At 32.6% G+C, this 25,016-nt stretch overlaps 1 protein-coding gene across 1 annotated transcript in view; it reads right to left on the reverse strand.

Annotated features, from left to right (window-relative positions):
* Nucleotides 1–25,016, reverse strand: part of LOC106715937 (calcium/calmodulin-dependent 3',5'-cyclic nucleotide phosphodiesterase 1C) — an 88,605-nt gene that overhangs the window by 29,740 nt on the left and 33,849 nt on the right. Inside the window, exons 4-5 of the mRNA XM_045686187.1 lie at nt 24,562–24,625; nt 9,730–9,926 (exon numbers count right to left, since the gene is read on the reverse strand). Of these exons, the coding sequence (XP_045542143.1) occupies nt 9,730–9,926; nt 24,562–24,625 (261 nt within the window). The remainder of the gene's footprint in view (nt 1–9,729; nt 9,927–24,561; nt 24,626–25,016) is intronic.

Below are 25,016 nucleotides of genomic sequence, written 5' to 3' on the forward strand. Positions count from 1 at the left end.
TACAAATGCTACTGCCTTTCGCAACCCAGCCAACGATTGGCCATTTACCACTGAAGAGACTTAATCTAATATTCGGTGGACAACAGGATAAGTGTGAGAAAAAGACAAAAATTTTTTAACCGACCATTCTGATTTCTTGAAGGGCTACCCTTCGTCGGGTAATTTGATGTAAATAATTTTCTTTTATATAATTTTTTTTTAAAGTAAAATAATAGTATCCCACTTCAAAAGGAATTATGCTCTCAGTCGAGCAAAATTGTTTATTGTTTAAAAATTTTAGCCTTTTTTTCCAGAATAGGACAAAAGTATTAGATCAGTGTATCAAAATTCGGTAAGCGTTCTCCTTTGTCAAGTAACAATGAATCCATAAGTCCGTTGTGTTATTTACTATAGTAACTTTCTTTTGTGTCTCTCATTCAAGTACATTTATTTTGTAAAGGTTCTTTTTCAAACAATGACATCATCTAAAAAATATAATTAATAAAATAAAATTGGTGAACTTGAGAGGCTTACTATCATATTAATGAGCGGATCAAAATTATGTTTTTTTTTGTTATTTTCACTGAAACATATTTTTGTGTATTTTATAATTGATAATATATTGTAGGCAAAAGAACCCGTTTTCTGACAAAAAATAAAAACATTATAACCTACTATTAAAAACGAGTTTAATTTAATTATAATTTATAAAATATGTAAATTAACCAAATTACCTTCGCAAATATACCAGAATATAAAATATTAAATTCTGAACAGAATAATTTAAAATTTTTGAAATCTTCTTAAGATATTATTAGAGATTTTATTTAACCTAGAAAACATGGCATTCATGGAAACCAGCTTTCATATACATGTACTCAACAAAGCTTAAGCATGTTCTAAGATTTGTGACCAGAGTCGCAACTTGAATTCGAATCTACACCCACAGTGAGAATTTACAATACGGAATAACCTGTTACACAAAAACATGAGCATGCTCTTATCTCTGTTTTATGAAAGAAAATGAAAGGGATGTTAACGGTAAAAATGTTTGATACCCGAATTCAATGCAAACGAGAAATTATATTTACACATATCGCTGGCTTACAATGTCATTAATTATGTATGGATTTATTTAGGAAAGCTTCAGTGTTTAACTTGATAATACAAACTTGTCTATTTTTACAGACTTATAAAGATAAAAATCTTTAAACAGGTTTATTAAAATTTCTCATTTTCTTTGTATTTCACTATATTTCGATAGTATATTTTGGTACAACACCATTATCTACTTCATCTTATTCAATTGATTTGTCAGATGAATTTATAGCCTGTTTACGTTACAGATTAGTACAAAGGGAATGATAAAGTGAGGTTAAAACGTAATGCGCACTTGCTTCACGTCCACCGACCGAGATACATAATAAATTCAATGTTTAAAATATTTGAATCTGAATCTATTATAGTATTTCAAATCAAAGACATGTCAGTTACCTAATAAATTTGAATATAAACATCGACGTTCAAAATCGTTGCAATATACATTTCCCCAGGTAATGTTGTACATTGATGGAATAAAATGTGTTTAGGTACTATCCTTTATGCAGTTAATAAAGATTGTTTCATCAAACATTTATTATATTGATTAAGTTTTTTATATCGTATAAATTTACCCGACCAGCGATTAGGAAAGCATTAAATTAACTAACATTGGAATGCTATTCCACTGACGACAAACAATTACTAATTTCCCAATGGGCTACTTGATGATGCGAGAACAGAGAAACGATACTTGTCTATCGTAACGCTGTCGGCGGTCGCCATTTAATTTGATATAATTGTTTCCAGAAGTCGTATTGAGGACAAAAGCGCATCATACCTTTTTCACACGAAGGCAGAACAGTGAGGCATAGTAATAAATTGCAGTTCTGGTATTATTTGTGCGGACACTTCTGACTAAACAGTACCCAGCACTTATTGAATGTATTATTTTATTCTGAATCACTGTCCTCGTATGAAAAATGAGTGAGTCCCATGATAAGGTCCCATGATAACTTAATGGCGCGGGCGCAGACGTCGCATCGCGCTGCGCTTAATTAAACCGTTTAAATAGTCAAACTCAAACAATCTATAAATAAACCGTACAGTGTAGCTCAATACTCTCAGTGCGACTTGTGTTATTGTGGTTTGTGATGAAAACGGCAAGAAATCAGTTTATTCCCAATTAAAGGCGCTTCACTTAACTGCAGCAAAATCCGTAAATTCAAACGTTCAAACGTAATAATAAACATCAGAAAAACAGTAATTCAGTGCGTTTATTTGCCGAACCTAACGTTTGTAAGGAGATAGCTACAGGACTGGTGTGGTGAAAAATAGTTAATCTCTTGTGCTCCGGCGTGAATTTTGTGGGTGTAACTTAAAACGTTTACTTCAAATCTGCAAGTCACGTCGTCGAGGAACAACTTCTGCCAACCTTACTTGTAATTCGTCGTATCGCTCAGTACAGTCGTGGCTCAACGGCAGTAACATCACTGCCGTAACTTAGTACGCGGCGGCGAGTGCGGCGGTTCGCGTCCGGGAAGCAGCTATCTTTTTGTTTGCTTTTTTTTTGTTTTTGTTTTTTTTTTGTGTGTTTTGGTTTAAACTAACTTGAGCTATTATTTTTGTATGTTGTATTTTTTTTCCCTTCTAAATTGTAACTGATAATATTTATTACTAGTTTAGTTTATTAATTTTTTTGCTAGAATTGATACATACATTTCAATGTTCCCATTAACTTATATTGTTTTTCGTACCACTTAAGTGTAGCCTAGCCTGTAATTAGTTTAATTAAATCCACTGTATTTAAACTGTAGTAATTTCGTTATGGCAAAGTGCGGAGGATGTGGCAAGTTCTTACCAACTACGGGGACAGACATAATTGTCTGCAGTAAATGCGATTCTCAATATCATCGTGAATGTGTGCGCTTGGCACGTTCAAATAAAGCACCCCGCGAATGGGTATGCCCGGCGTGCTCGTCCAAAAAGTCACGCACCCCACAAACTGTCACTGACGAGAATACAAGCTCGGCACAAACATCACCTATTGCCACCGATATCTTACAAGCAATCGAATCTACTGTGGCTCGACAGTTTGAGAAATTCGAAAAGAAATTCGCGGATTTGACGAAAGACCTTGCTTATCTTCGCGAAATCGGGGAGAGAGTGGCAGCTATAAGTAGTGTGTGTGACGTCCTTCAAACTGAAATAAACTTGAGCAAAGATCACTATTCGAAGTTAGAGGACGAAAACAGAGTATTGCGGTCGACAATTCAGGATTTATCGTCGAGACTCGCCCACGTAGAACAGCAATCACGACAAAATAATATTGAAATAACGGGATTGCCGGAGAACCGTTCCGAGAATCTGATCACCACTGTCGTTCAATTGAAGAACATCGTGTCGTCAAGTATCAAAGAAAACGATATTTTGTCTGTTGTACGCACCAGGAAGGCAGACAAGAACAGCAATCGACCTCGAGCGGTTGTTGTCAAGCTAAGCAGCATTAAAGCCAGAGACGACTTGTTGGCATCAGTAAGTAAATTTAATAAAGCTAACAAAGACGGTAAACTAAGTTCTCAGCATCTCGGTTACGGAGGTACGGTTAGTCCTGTCTTCGTATCAGAGCATTTGTCACCGGTCAACAAAAGTCTTCACGCTGAAACGCGGAAAGTCACTCGAGAGAAGGGATATAAATTCGTTTGGGTGCGTGACGGAAAAATCCTCGTGCGCAAACACGAAGGGGCTCCTGCAAAACAAATTAGGAACTTGGATTCGTTGAAACTGCTTTAACCTTAATTTAATAGAAGTTTTGATGACATTAAAATACGATAAGCATCCACAAAATCAATGTGTCGATAATAGTTCTTCGCACGATGTTCTTACAGTATACTATCAGAACTTTAGAGGTATGCGAACTAAGTTACGAGATATAAATTTGTCAGCATCAACGAAATCCTATAATGTAATAGCAGCCACGGAGACATGGCTCAATTCGGGAGTGGGTGACAGTGAAATTTTTGATTCTCAATATTGCATATACCGGAGAGACAGAAGTACGTCTACGCTAGTAGGTAAAGAGGGCGGTGGTGTACTTCTTGCGGTATCTTCAAACATAAACTCAGTGAGAATGACTAAATGGGAAAGCGAGGTGGAAGATTTGTGGATCCGTCTAAGCTTCTGTCATAATAAGGAATTCAGAAATATTAATATTGGAGTTGTCTACTTGCCTCCTCCCGTGCTTCAGTTAACTTTAGACAACTTTCTACGCAAAGTCTCAAGTATTATGGAAGAAACAGCCAATCCTACAATTATCATTGGTGACTTCAATTTAGGGTTTATAGAGTGGAGGAATGATTCGTGTACTGCGATGAATGGTCTGTCGCCCTATAATTACCAAAACAACCTAGGTTATGCCTTTATGGATTTTTTTTCCTTAAATGGTCTCAAACAATTTAATAGCATTACTAACTGTAATAACAAAATATTAGATTTAGTCTTATGCAGCAGTAATGTAGGTGGCTGTATCGTGAGAAAATGTCTAGATCCTATCTCCAAAGTTGATGAATATCATCCGCCTGTCGAAATTGCTTTTCAATCCATTAAATACTCTACATTAAAGCCTAAGAGTACCTCTAAGTTTAACTTTTTTAAAGCTGATTACGATAAAGTCATTGAAAAATTTAAAGCAATTGACTGGTTAGATATTTTTAAATCTTGTGGCTCAGATGTAAATCTCATGCTTTCTTTGTTTTATGTTAAATTAAATTCAATAATAGATTCAACAGTTCCCACTCGTAATCCTCGTAATACTAAATACCCTCCTTGGTTCACTAAATCTGTTATAAGAACGATAAAAGAAAAAGAAAAACTCAGACGCCGTCTACAGACGTACAAAAACCCGCGGGATGAGTCTGAATTTAGGCTATTAAGTAAAAGGGTACATTCCCTCGTTAAAAGGTGCTACAAAAATTATATATCACAATTAGAACAAAACATCCGTGTTAATCCCAAGTGCTTTTGGTCTTATTTGAAGTCATGTAAGTCTACTACATCTGTCTTACCCTCTGAAATGGAGCTGAACAATGTCACTGCGTCCTCGGGATTTGATATCTGTGAATTATTTGCTCAACATTTCTCTTCTAACTTTACACCATCAACCGATAGCCCAATTCAAGATTTTTCATTAAGCGAATGTGTATTTCCACAAAACACACTAACTCACTTGGAATTAACAGAAGCAGACATCATAAAAGCTATGAAAAAACTTAACACTAATAAAGCATGCGGACCCGATGGGATACCGCCTTTTTTCATTATAAGATGTGCTCAATACCTTGCCCTTCCGTTAAAAATTATATTCAATGCATCTTTATCCTCTGGCACCTTTCCCGAACTTTGGAAAGTTGCGAATATTGTTCCTATATTTAAAAAAGGGGATCGAAAAAATATAAAAGACTATCGTCCTGTGTCATTACTCTGTACATTGGCTAAACTCTTTGAATCTTTAGTAACTCCGGTTCTCTCATCGCACTTGAACGTTGTATTAAAACACCAACAACATGGCTTTAGTAGAAAGAAATCGACTATAACCAATCTGGTATCATACGTTAATGATATATCTACGTCCATAGACTCTAAATTACAAGTAGATGCAATCTATACTGACTTCAGCAGCGCATTTGACAAGGTGGACCACAATATTTTAGCAAAGAAGTTATCTAGCTATGGTGTGCATGGGGTGATCTTAAATTGGTTTCATTCTTACCTTAGTAATAGGAGACAGTATGTAGTCACAGGTGGGTTTAAATCAGAGGCCTTTGTTGTTGCATCTGGCGTGCCTCAAGGTTCACACTTAGGTCCTATATTATTTTTAGCCTTTGTAAATGACATCGTTAATGTTATAAAGAATAGCAACTGCTCAATGTTTGCTGATGACATTAAAATTTATAAATGTGTACAAAGTTTAGCTGACGCTCAATTATTGCAGGACGACATAAACGCTATTGAGAGATGGTGCGAATCAAACAGGATGGTTTTAAACGTCAAAAAATGCTTTCATATAAAATTCACGAAAAAAACTCGGCCTCTTCCTACATCCTATTCGGTAAATAATGTGGTAATGCATGAAGTTTCCAGTATACGCGACCTGGGCGTTCATTTAGATTCTAAGCTCTCATTTATAGACCATATCGACAACATGGTCGGTAAAGCAAACAGAACTCTAGGATTTATTAAAAGGTGCTGCAGGGACTTCAAAACTATTTTGCCTCTAAAAATACTCTATAACGCGTATGTAAGGAGCGTGCTCGAATACGCCTCTCCTGTTTGGAATCCAATGTATCAGTGTCACATTGATAGAATAGAACGAGTCCAAAAAAGTTTCACGAGGTATTTAGTCTATAAAGATAAGACCTGCTCGCGCGAGCTCGATTATGTAAACAGATTAGATCGTTTTAAAATGACGTCTTTAAATCATCGTAGGACTGTAACAGATATATTATTATTTTATAAAATTATAAATGGTATGGCTATAGCTCCAGATTTAATCAGCAAGATTGAGTTGCTAGTCCCTCGACATGCGTCTAAAAGATATAGTAGAAAAAGAGATATGTTGATGATTCGCCGTTATCGCTCGAATGTAGGCAGGAATGCACCTATCAATAGAATTTCACGTGAATTTAATGAAACGATTAATAAGTTATCGGATATAGACATTTTCTTTGATTCAGTGTCATCTTTTCTTAAAAAACTTAATGCAACTGTTTCCTTAAAACCGGATAAGTAATATATTCATTTTATTCTGTTTGCTTATATTTCATTACATGTTACTAAATTTTTATTTTTTTTTGATTGTCTTTGCACTTTGTTTTGGATCTCTTTAGATGTGTATAAGTATAATGTTATTTATAGTTTTGTTATTGTGATACTCTCTTTGATTACATGAATGCTGTGTTTGCCTGTAATTGAAATATGTTTAAGATTACGCTTACATGAAACTTATGTTTTAAATTATGTATAACTGTGTGTAACATATTTTGTTGGCAACCCTAAATAAATAAAAATAAAAATAAAATAAAATAAGGCTAACAACAGCTCGATTAAATTAAATGAGACCCGGACTCGGTACACAGTAGGGACGAAAACGTTGCCGCTGATATTTTATTAAAATGTAATAACATCAAATCTCCACTAATGTATTGGAGCAGTGCTATTTCGCGGAGTATTGAAGTGTTCATTCGAGTTTTAACATAAAATTATAGAGAGAAATAGATTCTTATAACCCAAGTCTAGATTATACGAGTATTTAAAGTCTTGAAGATATCATAGAGGTTCGTACACATGCATGAGTCGTCGACATTTTTAATCTGTCATCGCCAAAGCCAGTCGCTCGAAATCTGTCAATATCGTCGTGTATACCGTTGAAACTAATATTGTAGATGGTTACGCCGCCTTTCAAATATTTTAAACCTACGCATTTTTTTAATGTAGAAGTAAAAATTTTCTAATAAAAAAGTTTTGCAACAGAAAACTAAACGTAGCATAACGTCATGAGTTGGAAAGTAGAAAAGACGGCGGATTTAAAGTTTTGTGGGAAAGATTACATATCTTCTTTGTATTTTTTTAGTTGACTCGATCATTGATTTGTAGCTATTACTTTTGCGAATATACATTCATTAAATTATAAATGCTATTCAATACTAGGAAGTTTTATTACTATTAGCTGTTCATGCTTTAATTCTCATAGTGAGTGAATTCTTATAAATTATCTTACCGCTATATTGGATGGATGATGGATACCCAAACCACTGGACAAAGTTAAATAAAACATTTTTAGGGTATTCTACGGAAGCCAGAATAAGTTTCTATACTAAAAAATAAAAAGTAAGCAAAAATGCTATTCAATTAAAAAATAATAATAATAAAGACCAGATTTAGACGTTTTGACGTTACTTTGCAACGCAACCTGAGTTATGAATTAGCTATTTTATAAAATAATTCAACAATACTTGAATTATATTGTTTCTTCTTGATAATGCAATGATCTTACAGTTTAAGTGGATGTATAAAAGAAGTTATATCATAAAGAAATAACTCTGGAGCTCAGTCGTAGACCACTAGAGCGATATTAACCCGATGCGTCGTTGACATTTCCTTTGTTTGTAATGAAATGCCGACGTAATATGCTGTATTTCTTGAAGCGTTATGAGAAATAGTATAAGGTATTATAATGTAGGAATCACATGCTGTTATTTAGAAATATTTATAATGACATAGATATTATTTTATTGTCTTAAAATATAAAATAATATACGTTATCCTAAAGACGCTTTAGATGTCTTTCTCTTCTTGGTCGAAGTCTAGGGGAACCCAAAATAAGTTAGCAAGAAGTGCTGAATGACATGGATGTCTGCCAAGTCTCAAATGAAGATGTCGAAGATACAGATAGGAAAGGGAGAAGACTAATAAGAAAAGCAGTGGTTTGAGGACCAGTGTGAAGGAAAGAAAGAGATCATTTTTATCACAAAACTTTTTAAATATTGTGTAAGACTATTATGTATTAATGGGGCGTTGACGAAAGGAACTGAAATAACGAATGTTTGCGATGCATTCATTATGAGATATACAAAATAAATCATAGAGATGGATATGGAATGCATGAAGAGGACAGAACTTGTTCCGTGCCGCGGCAAATGCATAGCAGATTTTGTAGAAAATCAAATTTAGAGCACCAATGTACTCGTAGTTTGACGAAAGCTGGGAAATGGTTTAAGAATACGTGCCATGTATGTGGTGAATATGCTTAGTTTGGAAATAGTGGTCAAATTTTATAATACATCAAATATAACTATGAATATAATTTTATTACAAAGTAAATTTTATCACAAAATAAAAATTTTGTAATACAAAAGCTTGTTATAATTAAAAGAGCATATTTACGTGCTCCTTACATAATATTTTTAAATGCAAATAGAAATTAAAATCGTAACATTTCCCAAAAAATGGTTAGTACTCCCGTTTTATACTCCCGTGACTATTTTTATTTATTCAAATATATACCAATTATATTTGACGCCACAATTCGATTACTGTATCGATTGAAGCGGCAAATTGATTGACAGACTCGGTTACAGATGATATGATTTTCCTATGGATCATCAAAGAGCTGAAGTTTTAAATTGCATGTCGCTAGTTTCATGCAAATTGGATGTATCACGGAGCGGATTTTATAGCATGAAGCGGAACTTAATTACTCTAAAAACTCCTATATGTTTGTCAAGTTTTGCACGACATTTTTTTACCTTTTAATTATGACTTCGTTTTTTTACCACTTTTATATTTTTTTTTTGTAACTTATGTCCTTTTCTGTTACAACGTTAGTCGTACTGAAGAATCAAACATATTACACATTCGAGTACATACTTTAATGGAAAATTGTGAATCACAAAAGTACAAAATAGCGACTTAACAGAATTTCTGAATACTTCTAGAATAAAAGTAGATTGGATCTTATAGGCATCAAAACATTGAAACCATAACTGCAAGTTCCTACCGTTGAAACACTTGTTCTAAAACAAGTAATACGAAGAAGAAAAAAACAAGAAGTCTCTCTTATTCGCATTAAAAACAAAGACAACAATATTGTTTTTAAGTATTATGACAGTGGTATTCGTAATGTTAAAACATTAATGTAAAGCTTGGAACACTTACCTGTTCTTGCTGCAGGAAGCAGTGCATGGCTTGCGTGACGTCAGCAGCATGCACCGCGTTGTGGTAGGGGTTGCTGCTGTGGTAGCCCTCCTCTATGAGGCTGAAGAGCTTCCACAGCGTGGCCGCGTCCAGTCGATAGTGTGATATCAGCCCGTACTCGTGGAACAAGTGGACGCATAGCTCCGGGAGGCAACGCCCTGCGATACAACACAATAATGCAATTTTCGTGCCAAAAACATATTATATAGGCATGTACAAAGTTGCAAACGTATGATAGTAGTAGTAGTAGTTTAATTATTCCGCACAAATTATGTATTAAAACATACTTCATATTTTCATGTATAAGAGTGTGCAGGTGCCATATTTGAAATTTTGGAAATTGGTATAAAGGTATAAGCTTTGCATAGAAAGGTGAGCAAACAATTTGGCTGTTTTTGGGTTATTTGGTGTTAGTTTTACTTAGTCTCGAAAAGTGTTTGAAAATGGTTGATAAATTACATAAACTACAAAAATACATATATTCGTAAATTAATGTATTTTACAAATGTTGAAAGCCAATTAATATTATGTTACAGAAAATAAAAATAACAAAGCCAACAAACGTAAAAGTTGAAAACGTTAAACCAATCCGCTGTCGAAAACGTTAAACCAATCCTCTGTCGAAAACAAATATTGCGGTGAACCGAAACATGAAATATACATCGGAGAAAATAAATAACAATTTTCTGATCGATGGGAGGGATACTGCCCTTTTAGATTGTCGATGACAAAAAATTGGGGGTTCGGTCGAAAGCGTCCACCCCGAGGCAGGAGGAGGTGAAGGGGGAAGGTAGTCTTTTCGCACCTGAATATCCTCAATATTAAGGGCCTTTACAACGGTCCATTGACGTTCATACATAATTAGACTGGCTGTTTTACGTTACTTCGCTCGCATGTAATTTCTCTTTAACCTATCAAAAGCTTAACTAAATTCTATGATAATCATTTAAAGCTAACATTTTACCATAAATAGAGAAAATCTATAAAAACCAAAATAATGCATTTCTGTGTTTTAAAACACTCGGACATTTTCTACACTACAAAATTTCTTTTATCAATCTATTAATTTCTGAAATAACACGCAAAAGTATAAGCGAAAATATCCGGTTTTATTCCAAACAATATTTTATTGAGAACACAATATGATGATATACTTTTCGAATATTTTCAAAAGGATTTCATGTAAGACCGTTATCAAATAAAATTACTTCTCTAAAAATATCCACCTCCGTTATACAATTTCTAACACTTTTTTCCCGGGAAGGAAATCCCAGGGTTCCGGATAAAGCGAAAGATAAATTTAGGTGACGGACAAACTTCAATAATACGATATTATATATTCGCATCCATGAATTTTCAGTGCCTAAATATCTGTACAAAAGCATAACTAATAAACTTTTTTCAATTTTTTTTTTCGACCATCAAATTTGACGATTATTCTGTGCTTTTATTTTACCGTTACCATAACAACCGTAAGTTAATATGTTTGTCTGACAAATACCTAAATAATCAAAAGACAAAAGCGCTAATCAATATCCAAAAAACTTAATATTTAAATAATCAAATACAGTTACTAATAATAGTGCTAATATGTGGTCGTGGTATTTCACCGGCCGATCCTGCCCATTCGTGCACCCAACAAATATTGTTGCGGGATCTACCACTGTTATATGCTATTATGTGACAAAAATAATAATTAATACCTTTAAAAGTTAATGGACATAAAAAATCAATATCCGGACCCGACTGTAACTCTTTTATGTGAAATGCTTTAATTAAAACAGGATCAACGCGCTACCACGAATATTGAGCTTTGTATTTTCTTAATTGACCTTATTAAATGCTTTAACGTACTCACATTATGATACAAATGTTATTTATATTTAACGAAACAATGTTTCTGTAAAATATTTTCATTTAAGGTACCGGTAAAACGATGTGATTATAAACATAACTTGACAAGCCTTTACACCGTAATTTTTATTTTAGTTAACAAATCACTGGTTTTATCTTTGTAGTAAATAGTTAATTTTATAACAAAACTAGCTGTCGCTCGCGACTGCGTCCGCGCGCAGTTAAAAAATGGGGGGGGGGGGGGTTATGAAAAATAGATGTTGGCCGATTCTCAGACCTACTGAATATGCTCACAAAATTTCATGAGAATCGGTCAAGCCCTTTCGGAGGAGTACGGGAACGAACATTGTGACACGAGAATTTTATATATTAGATATAATTCAATGTAAACATGGTGTAAAAACTATTTCTAGTTTTATGTCATGATTAATTTTCACCCCCTTTTAGGATATTTACAAGAACATTATTTTTCTATTTTATGTAAAAATAAAAAGGATTAATCAAATTTACTTATATTTCTTGTAATCATTACAAACCTATGTTTACGCAAGTGCTAAGATATGGATCACGACATTAGTCCAAGGACGGGATTCGATAACACGACCACCACGATTAGTAAATACGTACCCTTAACCAATATGCTATTGGCACTTCTAAATTCTTAAACAATTGAACATAAATACATCCCTGTGGTAAGAAATTCCCTTCAAATATTCTGATGGAATTAAAAAACTACTTTTTATTTAATTTTTCGAATAAAAAAATGAGTTAAAAAAAAGTAAATTTTTAAGTTATATATAAGAGTTCTTATGAAGTTGGGCGTTACGAACTTAAGGCGATAAACTAACTTTATTTTACGTCATTTCAGCTTTCATCAATTTAAACCAACTTCCCGCATGCATTTTACTTTCCTTTTAGTACTCCACCTTGATGAAGCTCTTGTAATATTTATGTTGCTCCCTAGTTTAACACTTTATGTTCTTAAAGTGATAAAATTAAATATTCCAATTTTTTTATTCCATTAACATAAAAAGATACGTTTATTTCATTGCCAATTTAATTTATCTGTAACTGTTACATGTAACCTACTTTATTTGTATTAATATCTACAATTTGAATAACAAAAGACATTCGGTATTGATACTGTCGTAATTTAAAATTAAATTAAAACTTTTATTTATTTATTCTTTAGCACTTTTATAAGTACAAGGAGGACTTAATGCCTAAAGGCATTCTCTACCAGTCATCCGGTATATGAGAGGAAAATATAATTATGTGCAGGGCAGATATGAATTAAAGATACTATTTTACTAATAACAAAACTTTTAAAAGTAAGGAAAAAATAATTTCTCTTTCTCATTACAGATGAGAAAGCAACCCAACATACTCGTATATTACATTATACTATAATATTTCAGGGAATTCATTCCGAATATTACAGAAACGGTTATCAAGCAAGCTACAAATATACGCACTTCGTTACATTTATATTCCACGATAAGAAAATATGTTTATACCAGTTTTTACAATATTCCTTTGTATTGTAAATTCATCGACACACCTTCAGTTTCAGTTTTAATTGCATAGACAGTTCAGTTATAACATACGTCGTCATCAGCACATACACGTCCCCACCGGACTCGAGCCTATCCATCGTTTAAGTTAGAGTGACTGAGTTGTTAATCAAATGTACTTTGATTTAAAAAAAGTACATTATTTGTAATATATTTGTAACCAATTATTTCGTGGTAAAATAGAGATTTAAAGGATTTACTTCTCAATGTGTAAATCCTAATAAAGATTAAAACAAATGTGTACTTTTCGTAATGTCTTAAATGTTAATAAATCTTAAGTGGTTTCTTTCACTTTCATTAACCTTTTACTTGCGAGTAAAACTAACTAGTTTGACGTTTTTCAAGGAAAATATCAAGGTCCTTTATGACAACATAAGCTCACGGTAAATGAAGCCTTAATCACTCAGAAATAAGAGTGAAAGTGCGTTGTAAGCGACCCTTTAGATTAATTGTTTCCTTAAACGTAAAAAACTTTACAAAAATATAATTTCTGAAGCGAATTAAGTAATACGATTGACATAAAAGTAAATATGAAGCTACGTCCGAAACCTTAATCATTGTTCAAAAAAGACCGATTTTCCCGTCGTATACAAATATGTTCTATGAGTTTTTTTTCTGGTATGTACTCAATTATTTCACGATATCATACACCTTGCTGTATTCATTTTAAACATTCCACAACATATTTGAATACGAAACAAGTTTTAATTTTTTATTATTAAAACAACTTATGAAGGTAATCGCATGAGACTTATTTTCGTCAATCTTTTTTTTTTATTTCCAAAATATTTTTAAATCGTCGAGTTTTAAATAAGAAGCTTGAATAAGATAGCAATGATTTAAACAAAAAAAAATAATTCTACTTTCAAAGTAAAGCTTCGATTCTACTGAAATTCAGTTTACATTAAACTAACATATCGAAACGACGGATTGCAAATACATTTAATGAACACGTTCACGTGGCTAAGCTCTATTTTAACTTTAATTAAGATCGGTAGCTGTTTAAATGACTAACTGCTTCAGCAACAGCCAACGTCAAAGGTGTTAAATTAAACAGTCAGTTGAAGTGAACATTGCATCTCGCACAATTGCATTTCCATTACCCTAGAGACGATACAAAAGCAATCTTTACATTGTTAAGGCTTGCTTTAATATATTGATAATAAATGCGAAAGTAAATCTGTCGCGTCAAAACTATTTAATTGATTTAAAATAAATTTGGTGCACAGATAATATAGATCCTGAGAAAGAATATAAAGGTTACATTTTATAGCTAAAAGTTTGAAACCTTTTTTTTATACTGTTAATTACATATAAATAAAAATGGTATTCAAATATTGCAAATGTTTTACCCAGCAAGGGTGTAAAACAACGAAATTTTGTATAGGAATATGTATATATAAGGTTTATGTGTATGTTTTGCAAGTTAAAGATTTTTGTTGTAATTTTTTATGAGTAAAATAATTAGCTTAAATAATTAAAATGCTACCAGAAGACGGTATTTCCCGTGGACAAAGTCGCCGGCACAGTTAGTATATATACATGTGCGCATCTTGTTAAGTAGGTACATCAATATTTTAAAATGTAAAAATATAATAATTTTTAGAATTCTAATATTTAAATAGAGAATTGATTTTATTGTTGCTTTTTTCTTTCATATAGTAGATGTATTTTAAAATTTAATTGGTTTTTCTAATTACAAGAAAAGATGTCAAATTAAAAAAAATAATTTAAATAGTAAAAGAAATTGTGAACTGTTTTTTTATTAACATACGAGTATACGGTACGAGTAGTAATAGCATATGTCTAAATGGAGTGTAAATGCGTTACGCTAAACCATTTTCGTCGGCCGCGTTGTCACGCAACGTTCAGCTTGATGCCGTCGAAAATGTAAATCCGTTCCATCAAAGGCATTGTGATGCAAAATCCCAACAGTGTTCAATGCCTCGGCTAATGTTTGTATTCTCAATATAGACAAAAAGCACATTAATCTTCAGATATTTGAGAGAAAAAATGTTAGTACCTTAAGTAAAGCTACATATGTAAAATGTTGCTTGGATATTTTGTGTAACAATGTATTATCGTCAGCTCACAATAAGTCCCCACCGAGGGGCTCGAAGCCTACCCTAACTTAAGGATGACAACGCCATAGTCAACCATGCTGACCAAGTGCGGGTTAGTTGACTTCACACATATCTTTGAATTTCTTTTCAGATGTTGTGAAGGTTGCATTACGATGTTTTCCTTCACCGTAAGAACGTCGGATAAATGTGCATATGTAAATCGAAAGTCGAAACACATTGGTACATGGCGGGATTCGTACCCAGGACCTGCAGATTACAAGTCAAGTGCTTAACCCCTGAGTCACCGACGTTTTTTTTTATCAACACAACGTAGTATCAAAGTATTTAAAGTTAATACGATAACAGTAACAATTACTCGGTTTGCATTATGCAACACTCAGAGTCTACGCTAAGGGAAAAAGCCTTAGTAACGATTAAACTGAAATACATATGTCGTTTAGAACAAAATTATCGTTTTACCGGAGAAAGTAATACGTTCGTATTGTCCTTGCTAGTGAAGCTACTTCCCACCTTCTCTGTACTGTACCATTCTCTTGATTTCAATTTTAAAAAAAACATTATAAAACTTGCACGTAAGATATTTTATTAAAATTTTCAACAAAATAATAGTGTCACGTACATTAACCGGCGTTGAAATGGAATATGCATTTAATATAATATGAATATCAGATTTGGAAACAACATGTTAATCCAAACGGTTATTACAGTGTCTGATGCAGCCGTGTGTTCGCAGTGAGGCCGAGATGCGAATAATTATAGCGGCCAGATTCCATTAGTGTAGACAATGAACTGCTATATACAGTAAACTCTATTTACCCTTCCGTTAAACATTTCAGACATAAAACTTGTTACCAAATCCCGCATTCACGGCAAAGTATATGAGTAACGTGGTATTCAACAGCGACATATTCTATCTATGTTAGTATATTTTATTATCATTTCATCATTATTTGTACTAGAAGTTAACGTATTGAGGCGGCTTTTACAAAAGTGAAACTCATTGAATGAATGAAATACAAATATGCGTGCTTTCCAATTTGTGAATATTGCAGTTGTAAATATAAGACAATGTATAATTATAATAAAAGACAATTATTTTAGCATAACAAAGCTCACCAAACATTGAAAAACAATTAAAAAGGTATTTTTCAATTTTTAAAATAACTCTCTTTCGAAATCTTGGAACCCAACTCCAGTTTCATACTAATTGCTATCGCGATCGAGGAATCCGCGTAATTCCACATTCGCGGATAACTCGATCGCGGCATATTTTCAGAATGTAACCCTTAAATCGAATCAAAATCGAGTTCTATTCCGCTGCAATCCGTTGCCCTGGGAAACAAGGATTGCATTTTATTCTAATCAGTAAAGCTTAGAAAAAAAATATTTACCTTACAAGACACCTGTATTGTACTACATGATTATTGATATAAAATTTAGTGAAGAATTTCTTATTTAAATACAAAATCAATGGCACGAAGTTTTCTTAAATAGATAAAAAAATGTATTTAATTCTGAAATTCAAGTAATATTATAAAATATGATATTTTAGTAAATTGAAACGAAGGAAATTAACAAAAAACCGATTACGATGTTATATGACTTCCCTTTAATAAATAGAATTTTATCTTAATTTTAATTCTAATTGACGTTATACATTGAGCGGTCAGGGATTATTTTTTTGCTTTTCTTTCTTTTACCTATTATTTACAATGGAAAAAAATTATGAACAAATTAAGTCGTAACACGTGCCTCTATTATACATAACTATAGGAGCTACGACGTAAAATCATCAAAGAATTGTTATTAAACTTAATACCCTTGAAGCTTTGAAAATTTCATTAAAGATGACTTAATTGTGCTTTGTAAGAGATATTTAGAATTGTTCTCAATATTTAGTTACAAAGAGGCATTGTTCTAACGTTGAAGGTCTCGGATTATTAGCTGTTACACGTGACGGTAGTTTCAGCCCAGACCAGTGATTTCTAAAGAAGTCCAATCGGACTCCCTGGAGTCTAGAGGACACCCGGCGGAGAGGAAAAAATTGAAAAATTTATACTTCGAAATATGGTAGAAATATAACACCGGGAATTTCCACTCAATTCAAAAATGGCTACGAGAAAAAAATAGTTTGGAATCTTTGGAATAAACGATAAGACTACGATAGCGCGTGTAAAAATATTAAGACATATAAATGAGTCCATGTGTTCTTTTAAAATTCCAAAGAATGAGATAAAAAATACACGTGCCTATTGTAATGATATTATCTATGTAGAACCAATATATAGCATAAAATAATGCAGTACAAAAGATTAAAATAGTCATGTTATTCAAAAACGTAACATAAGCTTAGACAAAAAAAATACAAACGAAACGGCATCCAATATTCCGATGTTATCTGACACGCGGCAACAATAACCTATGTTGTATATATATCTTTTACAAATAATCTATGTTGTACGAAAATAGAAACAACTTAATAGTAATTATTGGTTTTTAAAGAAATTAAAAAAAAACATAATTCAATATCAAAATAAATGATTAAATTAATATCATTCTATTATCATTTTAATCGATCATTAAAATAGAAATGTTTTAGGAAATCTTACTTATCTTACTATTCTTACTAATATCATAAACTAGCTTTTGCCCGCGACTTCGTTCCCGCGGAATTTAAAAAAAAGGAAACAGCATAAAAATTATCCTATGTCCGTTTCCTGGTTCTAAGCTACTTGCCCACCAATTTTCAATCAAATCGATTCAGCCGTTCTTGAGTTATAAATAGTGTAACTAACACGACTTTCTTTTATATATTACTAGTTTATACCCGCGACTCCGTCCGCGCGGAATAAAAATAGAAAATGGGGTAAAAATTATCCTATGTCCGTTTCCTGGTTCTAAGCTACCTCCCCATTAATTTTCAGCTAAATCAGTTCGACCGATCTTGAGTTATAAATAGTGTAACTAACACGACTTTCTTTTATATATATAAGATATAGATGTGAATGTTTAGATGGATGGATGTTTGTTTGAAGGTATCTCCGGAACGGCTCAACAGATCTTTATGAAATTTGGCACAGAGAACACACAGGCTATTTATTACGGTTTTTTAAATTAGTCAATGTTAAAAAATATAAAGGCGCAATAATATAAGGCTTCTTATCACTGTCAAAGCATGAATCGTTAATCTAGTATTTTAACATTATATTAATACACATCGCTTATCATATACGAGTATTTCGTATAATACTTATAAGGTCGTTGAACTTTCGCTGTCACTTTAGATCGCTTTTTGACGACTATATAATAAAGTAAGACTAATTGTTTAATCTTTAAAAGGCATTATTATCAGATATGAAATTATTGACTTCGTCAATAACAAAGGGAATACCTAGAAGGGGCGAAGGGCTTAAGGTCATCCATTTTCTTTTATAAGAAATTCAAAGAATCTAATCTTTTGACAATTGATTTTGTATGGTATCCTTAATTTAGGTTGTAATTTACCAGATGATACAAATTAAAACTATTTCTTTTTTCAGTATAATAACGTAAAGAGAGGCTGGAAAATGATTTAAATCGAAATCGACAACCTCAGCTTGCTCCTTTTACGGGTGCGAAAGTAATTTTTTTTTGCCAACCGTTACTAGGCAACTTGTTAAATATATATTTAGATCGGATATAAGTTCTACAAAGAAATAATGTGAAAAGAATATTTCTTTTTTCATTATAAAAGAGCAAATGTTATCTTAAATCTTTCTTTTGTATTGTCAGATCTTTTGATCATCATGTCATAGTTTATTTCTTTTATTCTTCTTCCAGTCTAGACTGACAGGGTTACACGTGTAATAAGAAAATCCATATTACCACTTTGTATCGAACTTGTACTGTACCATTGTTACATTGAATATGGATTTGAAAAGAATAATTCGTAATTTAAAGTGTACAATGATATGAATATAATATTTTAGTGTAGCGAGAGACCTGTGATTCATAACACGATACTTATTCGTCTAATATCTCTATGCTTTTTATCATTCTGATGGTAATTTTATACAAATTCCACGTTTAAAACCACTTATTTCAAAAACTTTGAAATGAGTAATTCGAATGAGTAAATCGAATGGCTCTGCAATTACAAATTCTATTTTTTATAATCTATTGTTATAAAGAAAGTTGTTATCTATATAAAGAATTATTCGTGACCCTTAGCAAAGCTCCAGTGGTGGTCCACCGCAGCACGAAGCCTCGAGATAATTGAGTTTCCTGCAAACTGTAACAAGACTAAAATTCGCAGGCGAGCGCTCAATCCAAATGCAATTTATCTATATCTAGTTCCAAAAACCTTTAAATTGTAACTATTGGCTATACCGAAATTTTAAATCGGGAATTTTTAAAATGTATGTGGAGAATTCATTTTATTTCACGTCTTATCTAATGACATAAGCTACACATAATAAATTATAATGAAATTATAGAGAACTTAAAATAATGTAAAATAGTTGAGAATAACAGTGATTTTATAATAGATAGAAATAACAAAATTAGTTACTGAGACGATCGAATCGAAGCTCAGCTGTTAAATATAGTAGAGTGTTTATGAATTATTCAAGCTATAGAATAAGGCGAGCGACCTGGACGAGTCCATTCTACACACATTAAAAAGGAAAAAAAAAATCTTATTGTGAGAAAACTATAAAAGATAAATATTTGCTGTCACGGATTTTTATTTAGCACATTTAGAGAGCTACAATTCTTCCATACATCATTTTTATATAGGTCCTATAGTTTAGCCTACGTAAGTGATGAAAGCAAAAAGTCCCTAATTTTTGCAACGCATTTTTAAGCTAAACACAAAATCTACTAGTCTTCTAGTTATTTTGTTAAATAATCAAATAAATGGGACCCATCTGCAAGCATTACCTTTCGATTAAAATATTTTTTAACAAAATCGGTGCACCAGGGACGGAGCTTCGCGGTAACACACATAAAAAAACCGGTCGAATTGATAAATTCCTTCTTTTTGAAGTTGGCTAGAAAAGTTTGCAATCACTATCAAATGTTGACATATTTATAAAATGTTGCTTATCATATAATTTTTTTTATGTTATTACTTTTAAAAAATAATCACAAATTAGTTTCGTAATGAGCAAAAAATCTTTTTCTTGGTAAATGTACATTATAAAAATACTCGTATTTATTAACTTAATTTATTATTTGTACTAGAAATTCGAGCAGACGATCGCATCTATGAAATAAAAATAACAAAGTCCCTGAAGTAATTAAGATTTGTAGTAAAGTCGAAGAAGGTAAGGTACCTACTCGTATGTCACAAAGATTAATTTACTAATTAACAGATAAAAATTCAGACTAAAATATATAAGACATTTAATATTGAGCGTAGTTTTGTGAAACTAATATAAACTTGGCTTAGAAATGTATAAATAATTGACTTTTACTAGTTCCCAGTGCGATATCAATTTTAAGTCAAAATAATTTAAAGCCTGTAATCGAGTCATCTCAGTCAATCGGAAAACTAGTTAGTACTCAATTCAAAAGCATCGACGGACTTTACGATTGCCTTTGAAACTTAAACAACGGTTTGTACTTTGTTTCTGGTTTAACCCAAGATTGTGCTTTGGATATATTAGCTTTAAGATTTACTTTAACAGATTGTGTGTTGACTTATCGACAATGTTTACGTACCGAGCAAAGGTATAACGAACTAAACCGTACGATTTTCGGTTGCCTAATTTGATATTTTGTGCCAGATCGCAATTATGTCTTGGCCTTTGATCGGGTATGGCACAGAGCACTTCTTTCGAAGCTGCCTTCCTACGGGCTGCCCGATAAACTACGCGCCTGGATTGCCAGCTTTTTGGAGGGTCGGAGCATCAAGGTCATTGTCGACGGTGCATGCTCGGACCCCAAACCAATTATACCAGAGGAATCGCATGGGCGCATCACCATGGGCGTCAATGAACACCTTGGTGTTCCCACTGCTCGTTTGCCCCCTTTTCTTATAAAAAAATATATATAAATGTCCGATTATGTTTAAAATATCTAAAATAAGCTTACAATGTTCATTCTATAGCTAGTATTATATTGGAATCTCTCTGTACGATGAATTGTTAAGCTATACATATAATCAGTATATAAATAGACCGTATTTGAAATCAATATTTGAACGTGACAGATCATATCAAGACAGCATTGTGTAACTGATTTCAATCTGATTATTCAATCTATCATAGTTGTACTTCGATTGATTAATCTGTGACAATTGCACCATGCACCAAGTATCTATGATTAATCGCATAAAGCATTCATCTGGCTGTAATATTATATTATTCTGATTTAATTACATCAGATTTGGCACTTACGAGGATAAGATGTTATTTAGCGTGGTATGGGCATGTTTTGAGGAGGGAAAAATCGCATGTGGCAAAGAGAACGTTAAGTATGAGTGTGGAGGTACGGTAGAGGTAGGCCTAGGAAGAGATGGATGGATTGCGTGAAATATGACATGATCAAGAAGGGGGTGACAATGGAGATGACGGCAGACAGATTGATTTGGGGGACGGAAACCTGGTGCACCGACTCTACGTAGGTGGGACAAGGTCAAGAAGATGATGATGTATATAAGACGTTATTTATATTAGATGGTGCCTACAAGCCTAAACTATCTTTACCAAACAAGCAAACAATAAAAAGCTTGACTTTGGTTTCTAACTTGAATTTTTTAATATATTTTATTTAAACATATCTTTTAAGCCCAATCTAGTTCATTTTTAAATTAAATGCACCCTCGTGGGATCTATACTGAATCTTTATTAATTTTTATATTTACGAAAAATCGACTAACTTTTTTTTTCTTTTATGTTTTTTTATTTCGATTTGTTTTTCCAAAAATACAACATTTAAAAGATGATTTGATACAAACATGCAACACAACAACTTTAGTGGGCTATAAACTTACGTGTTCAACATGAGTGTTGTTATACCACTTATGTTGGACATGTTTACTTATGTTATGGTTATTAAGGCATTCCAAATTAGAACGCAATGATGTACTTAGATTGTTATCTGCTGTTGCTAGCTTTGATCAATTATTGTAATAGGAAACTGTATTGACGTGGTGGATGTCCTTGAAACTTAATCGATCATAAATTCATCCAAATTTATACGTAAGCATAAATTGCTTCTGAGATTCGATACTAACATTAATGTAATGCAGTTAATATCAGAAATTATTAAATAGCACCGAGTATAAATCACAAACATAGTTAGAGAAATTAATTCATATTTAATTTAAAGATTTAAGTAATAATTAATTAATTAATAATAATAATTAATGTCATATTTTTGAAATAAGAAATTTATCCATCCATATCAACTTACCATTATGTAATTATAAAAAAGAAACTAGCACCAGTCAGCGTATATTGGATTAAATTGTCATTAATTTTTTTGTAATAAGAGAAGATATTTTTGATACAACGAAATATGTGTACAGATGTGATAGCAACCGTACTGTGTACTGACTAATCGTGAGTTTCTGAGATAAAAATACCCGTTTAAAAATAATAGTTACTTCTTTTTTATCAAACAGGGATGACGATATATTTTACACAAAGATTTTGATCTGAGAAACCAACAGTAAATCTATACCAGCGAATTATTTTTAACAAAGAAAGAGCTCCTAGCATTGACGTTTAACTATAAATATATTATTTTTATACTATTTTGAAAGACTCATTAGGGAAATTTCATTATTGTAGCTCAAAAACTCAAAGTCGGATAAATGTGGGACGAAGGCGGCGATTATCACTTGTTTAGTATTCTATGAGAGTGTTGGTCGCTTACGCTGATACACACTTTGCTCGATGCGGGCCTTTGACTTTTAAGAGACGGGATCCGTCAATCTCGCACATTCCCCACTCCAAAAACGAATAATGAATTCTAAACTTGCTTGCTTGTATGCTCATATCAATTTGACTTAAGTTTTAACATTTAATGTGTAATTATCACACACTCACCAGGGAAAGTGGTAGAATTTATTTGGTACAAAGGCGGCTCTTTGCGTAGTCCGTTTCAAAGGTGCGGGCTTACGAGCGCTACTTTAACGCTTGAGTATGCTTTTTACACTTTGACTGCACACATTTAGCTTAGAGGAAAATTGTACTGAGTTTAGAGGAAAATTGAAATATTTGATAAAATTACCATTCGTAAGGCTCACTTGTGAACCGGCCTTAAGTTACCTAATGTACCTAACAAGCAGCGTAATTTTTTTTAATCAAAATATCTTTAAAATTAGTCATGTACTTGTAGGAGTTTTTGTAGTTTTATAGTTGCGAAATCTATGTACTCTCATCTGTCATAAAATGCAGTGTTGAAAGTGAAGTGTCATATGACAAACTTAAACATTCCCGTGTCATGATAACACACAAAATAGTACTTATTATTGTAACAAACAATAATTACTAATTGTGTATATGTAAAGTTTGAAATTATAAGAAAAGAAGATTAAAATTATACTGTTTCTATTAAAAAAAGCTGTCAGTTTTAAGCTTTTATCTAGTTATTATCTACTTAATGTTTGTTTAAGTACTTGTAGTGTGAATTATGACAACATATACGTATGGACATGTTTCTCGAGCGGTTAATAAGCGGAACAGCATGCGATGCGAGAGAATGGAGTATTAGTTTGCATGTATAATCCTTGCATGCATATTAATGTGTTTATTAGAAAGTGAATTTTAATACTCGTACAATGAAAGATTAATCTGAGTTCCTTCATTGCACAAGATGACAGTACGCCAAATTGCATCGTTACCATCTCGATGTTTGATATTCCACAACATCGAGAATTTCGCGTAACTCCCAACTTCGTACAGCCGCGTTGTAGAGTAATCTGTCCTCAGTGGTATTTCCAAACAGTTACGACTTTGGGGCACACATCTCCTTCTAAGACCGCAAACGCATTTGCGTTTCATTTTAGAGATCGAATTCGGAAAGGTTGCAAGTCAAATTTCATGAAAATCGTTTTTTTAATTCGCTTTTAAATTACCGAGATTTTTAAAACACTAAATTAGATACGAGAAAGCTCTTTGAAGAACTACCAATACTATCAAACTGAAAACAACTTTAAATATCTTATCTGACACTTCTTTTGCTTTAAATGGCAATTAATAATAACATTACATTTTAAAATTATGAAGTGTTAAGTAAATGTAATGTCGAAGAAGATATTTAAAAATATTATAAAGCATAAAAAATATTACCCCCGGAGACGTTTTCCAATGCAAATGCATTGAAGTTCCACAGCGCAGACCGATTGAGGATGCACTGCAAAAAAGCAAACCAGTCGTTAGGCAACAAACGACTCTCATCGCATATCGGCACCACGCAGCAAATAGACCCATTCGACGAAAAGAGTTATAAATGAGATACTTTAAGAGATGTAACTCTTTTCTTCGAATGGGTAAATTATAATTTAGCGCCAGCATGTTTTAATAAAACAAATGACAATATACAAGACAGTAAAGTTGCAATAAAAATTATTAATAAATATTCTGTTTTTTTTAACCCTACAGCAGAAGCGCTGCAAGTTAGCAGCGAGGTAGTAGCAGTAAGTTGTTATTTTATTTGGTGTGTCTACTTTTATAACTTATTCATTACTCTGCATTCCATCATCGTCATGTTGAAGGAAACAACTTCTAATGTTCTTACAATTATT

This window comes from Papilio machaon, chromosome Z, assembly GCF_912999745.1.
Source record: "Papilio machaon chromosome Z, ilPapMach1.1, whole genome shotgun sequence".
NCBI classification, from domain to species: Eukaryota; Metazoa; Arthropoda; class Insecta; order Lepidoptera; family Papilionidae; genus Papilio; species Papilio machaon.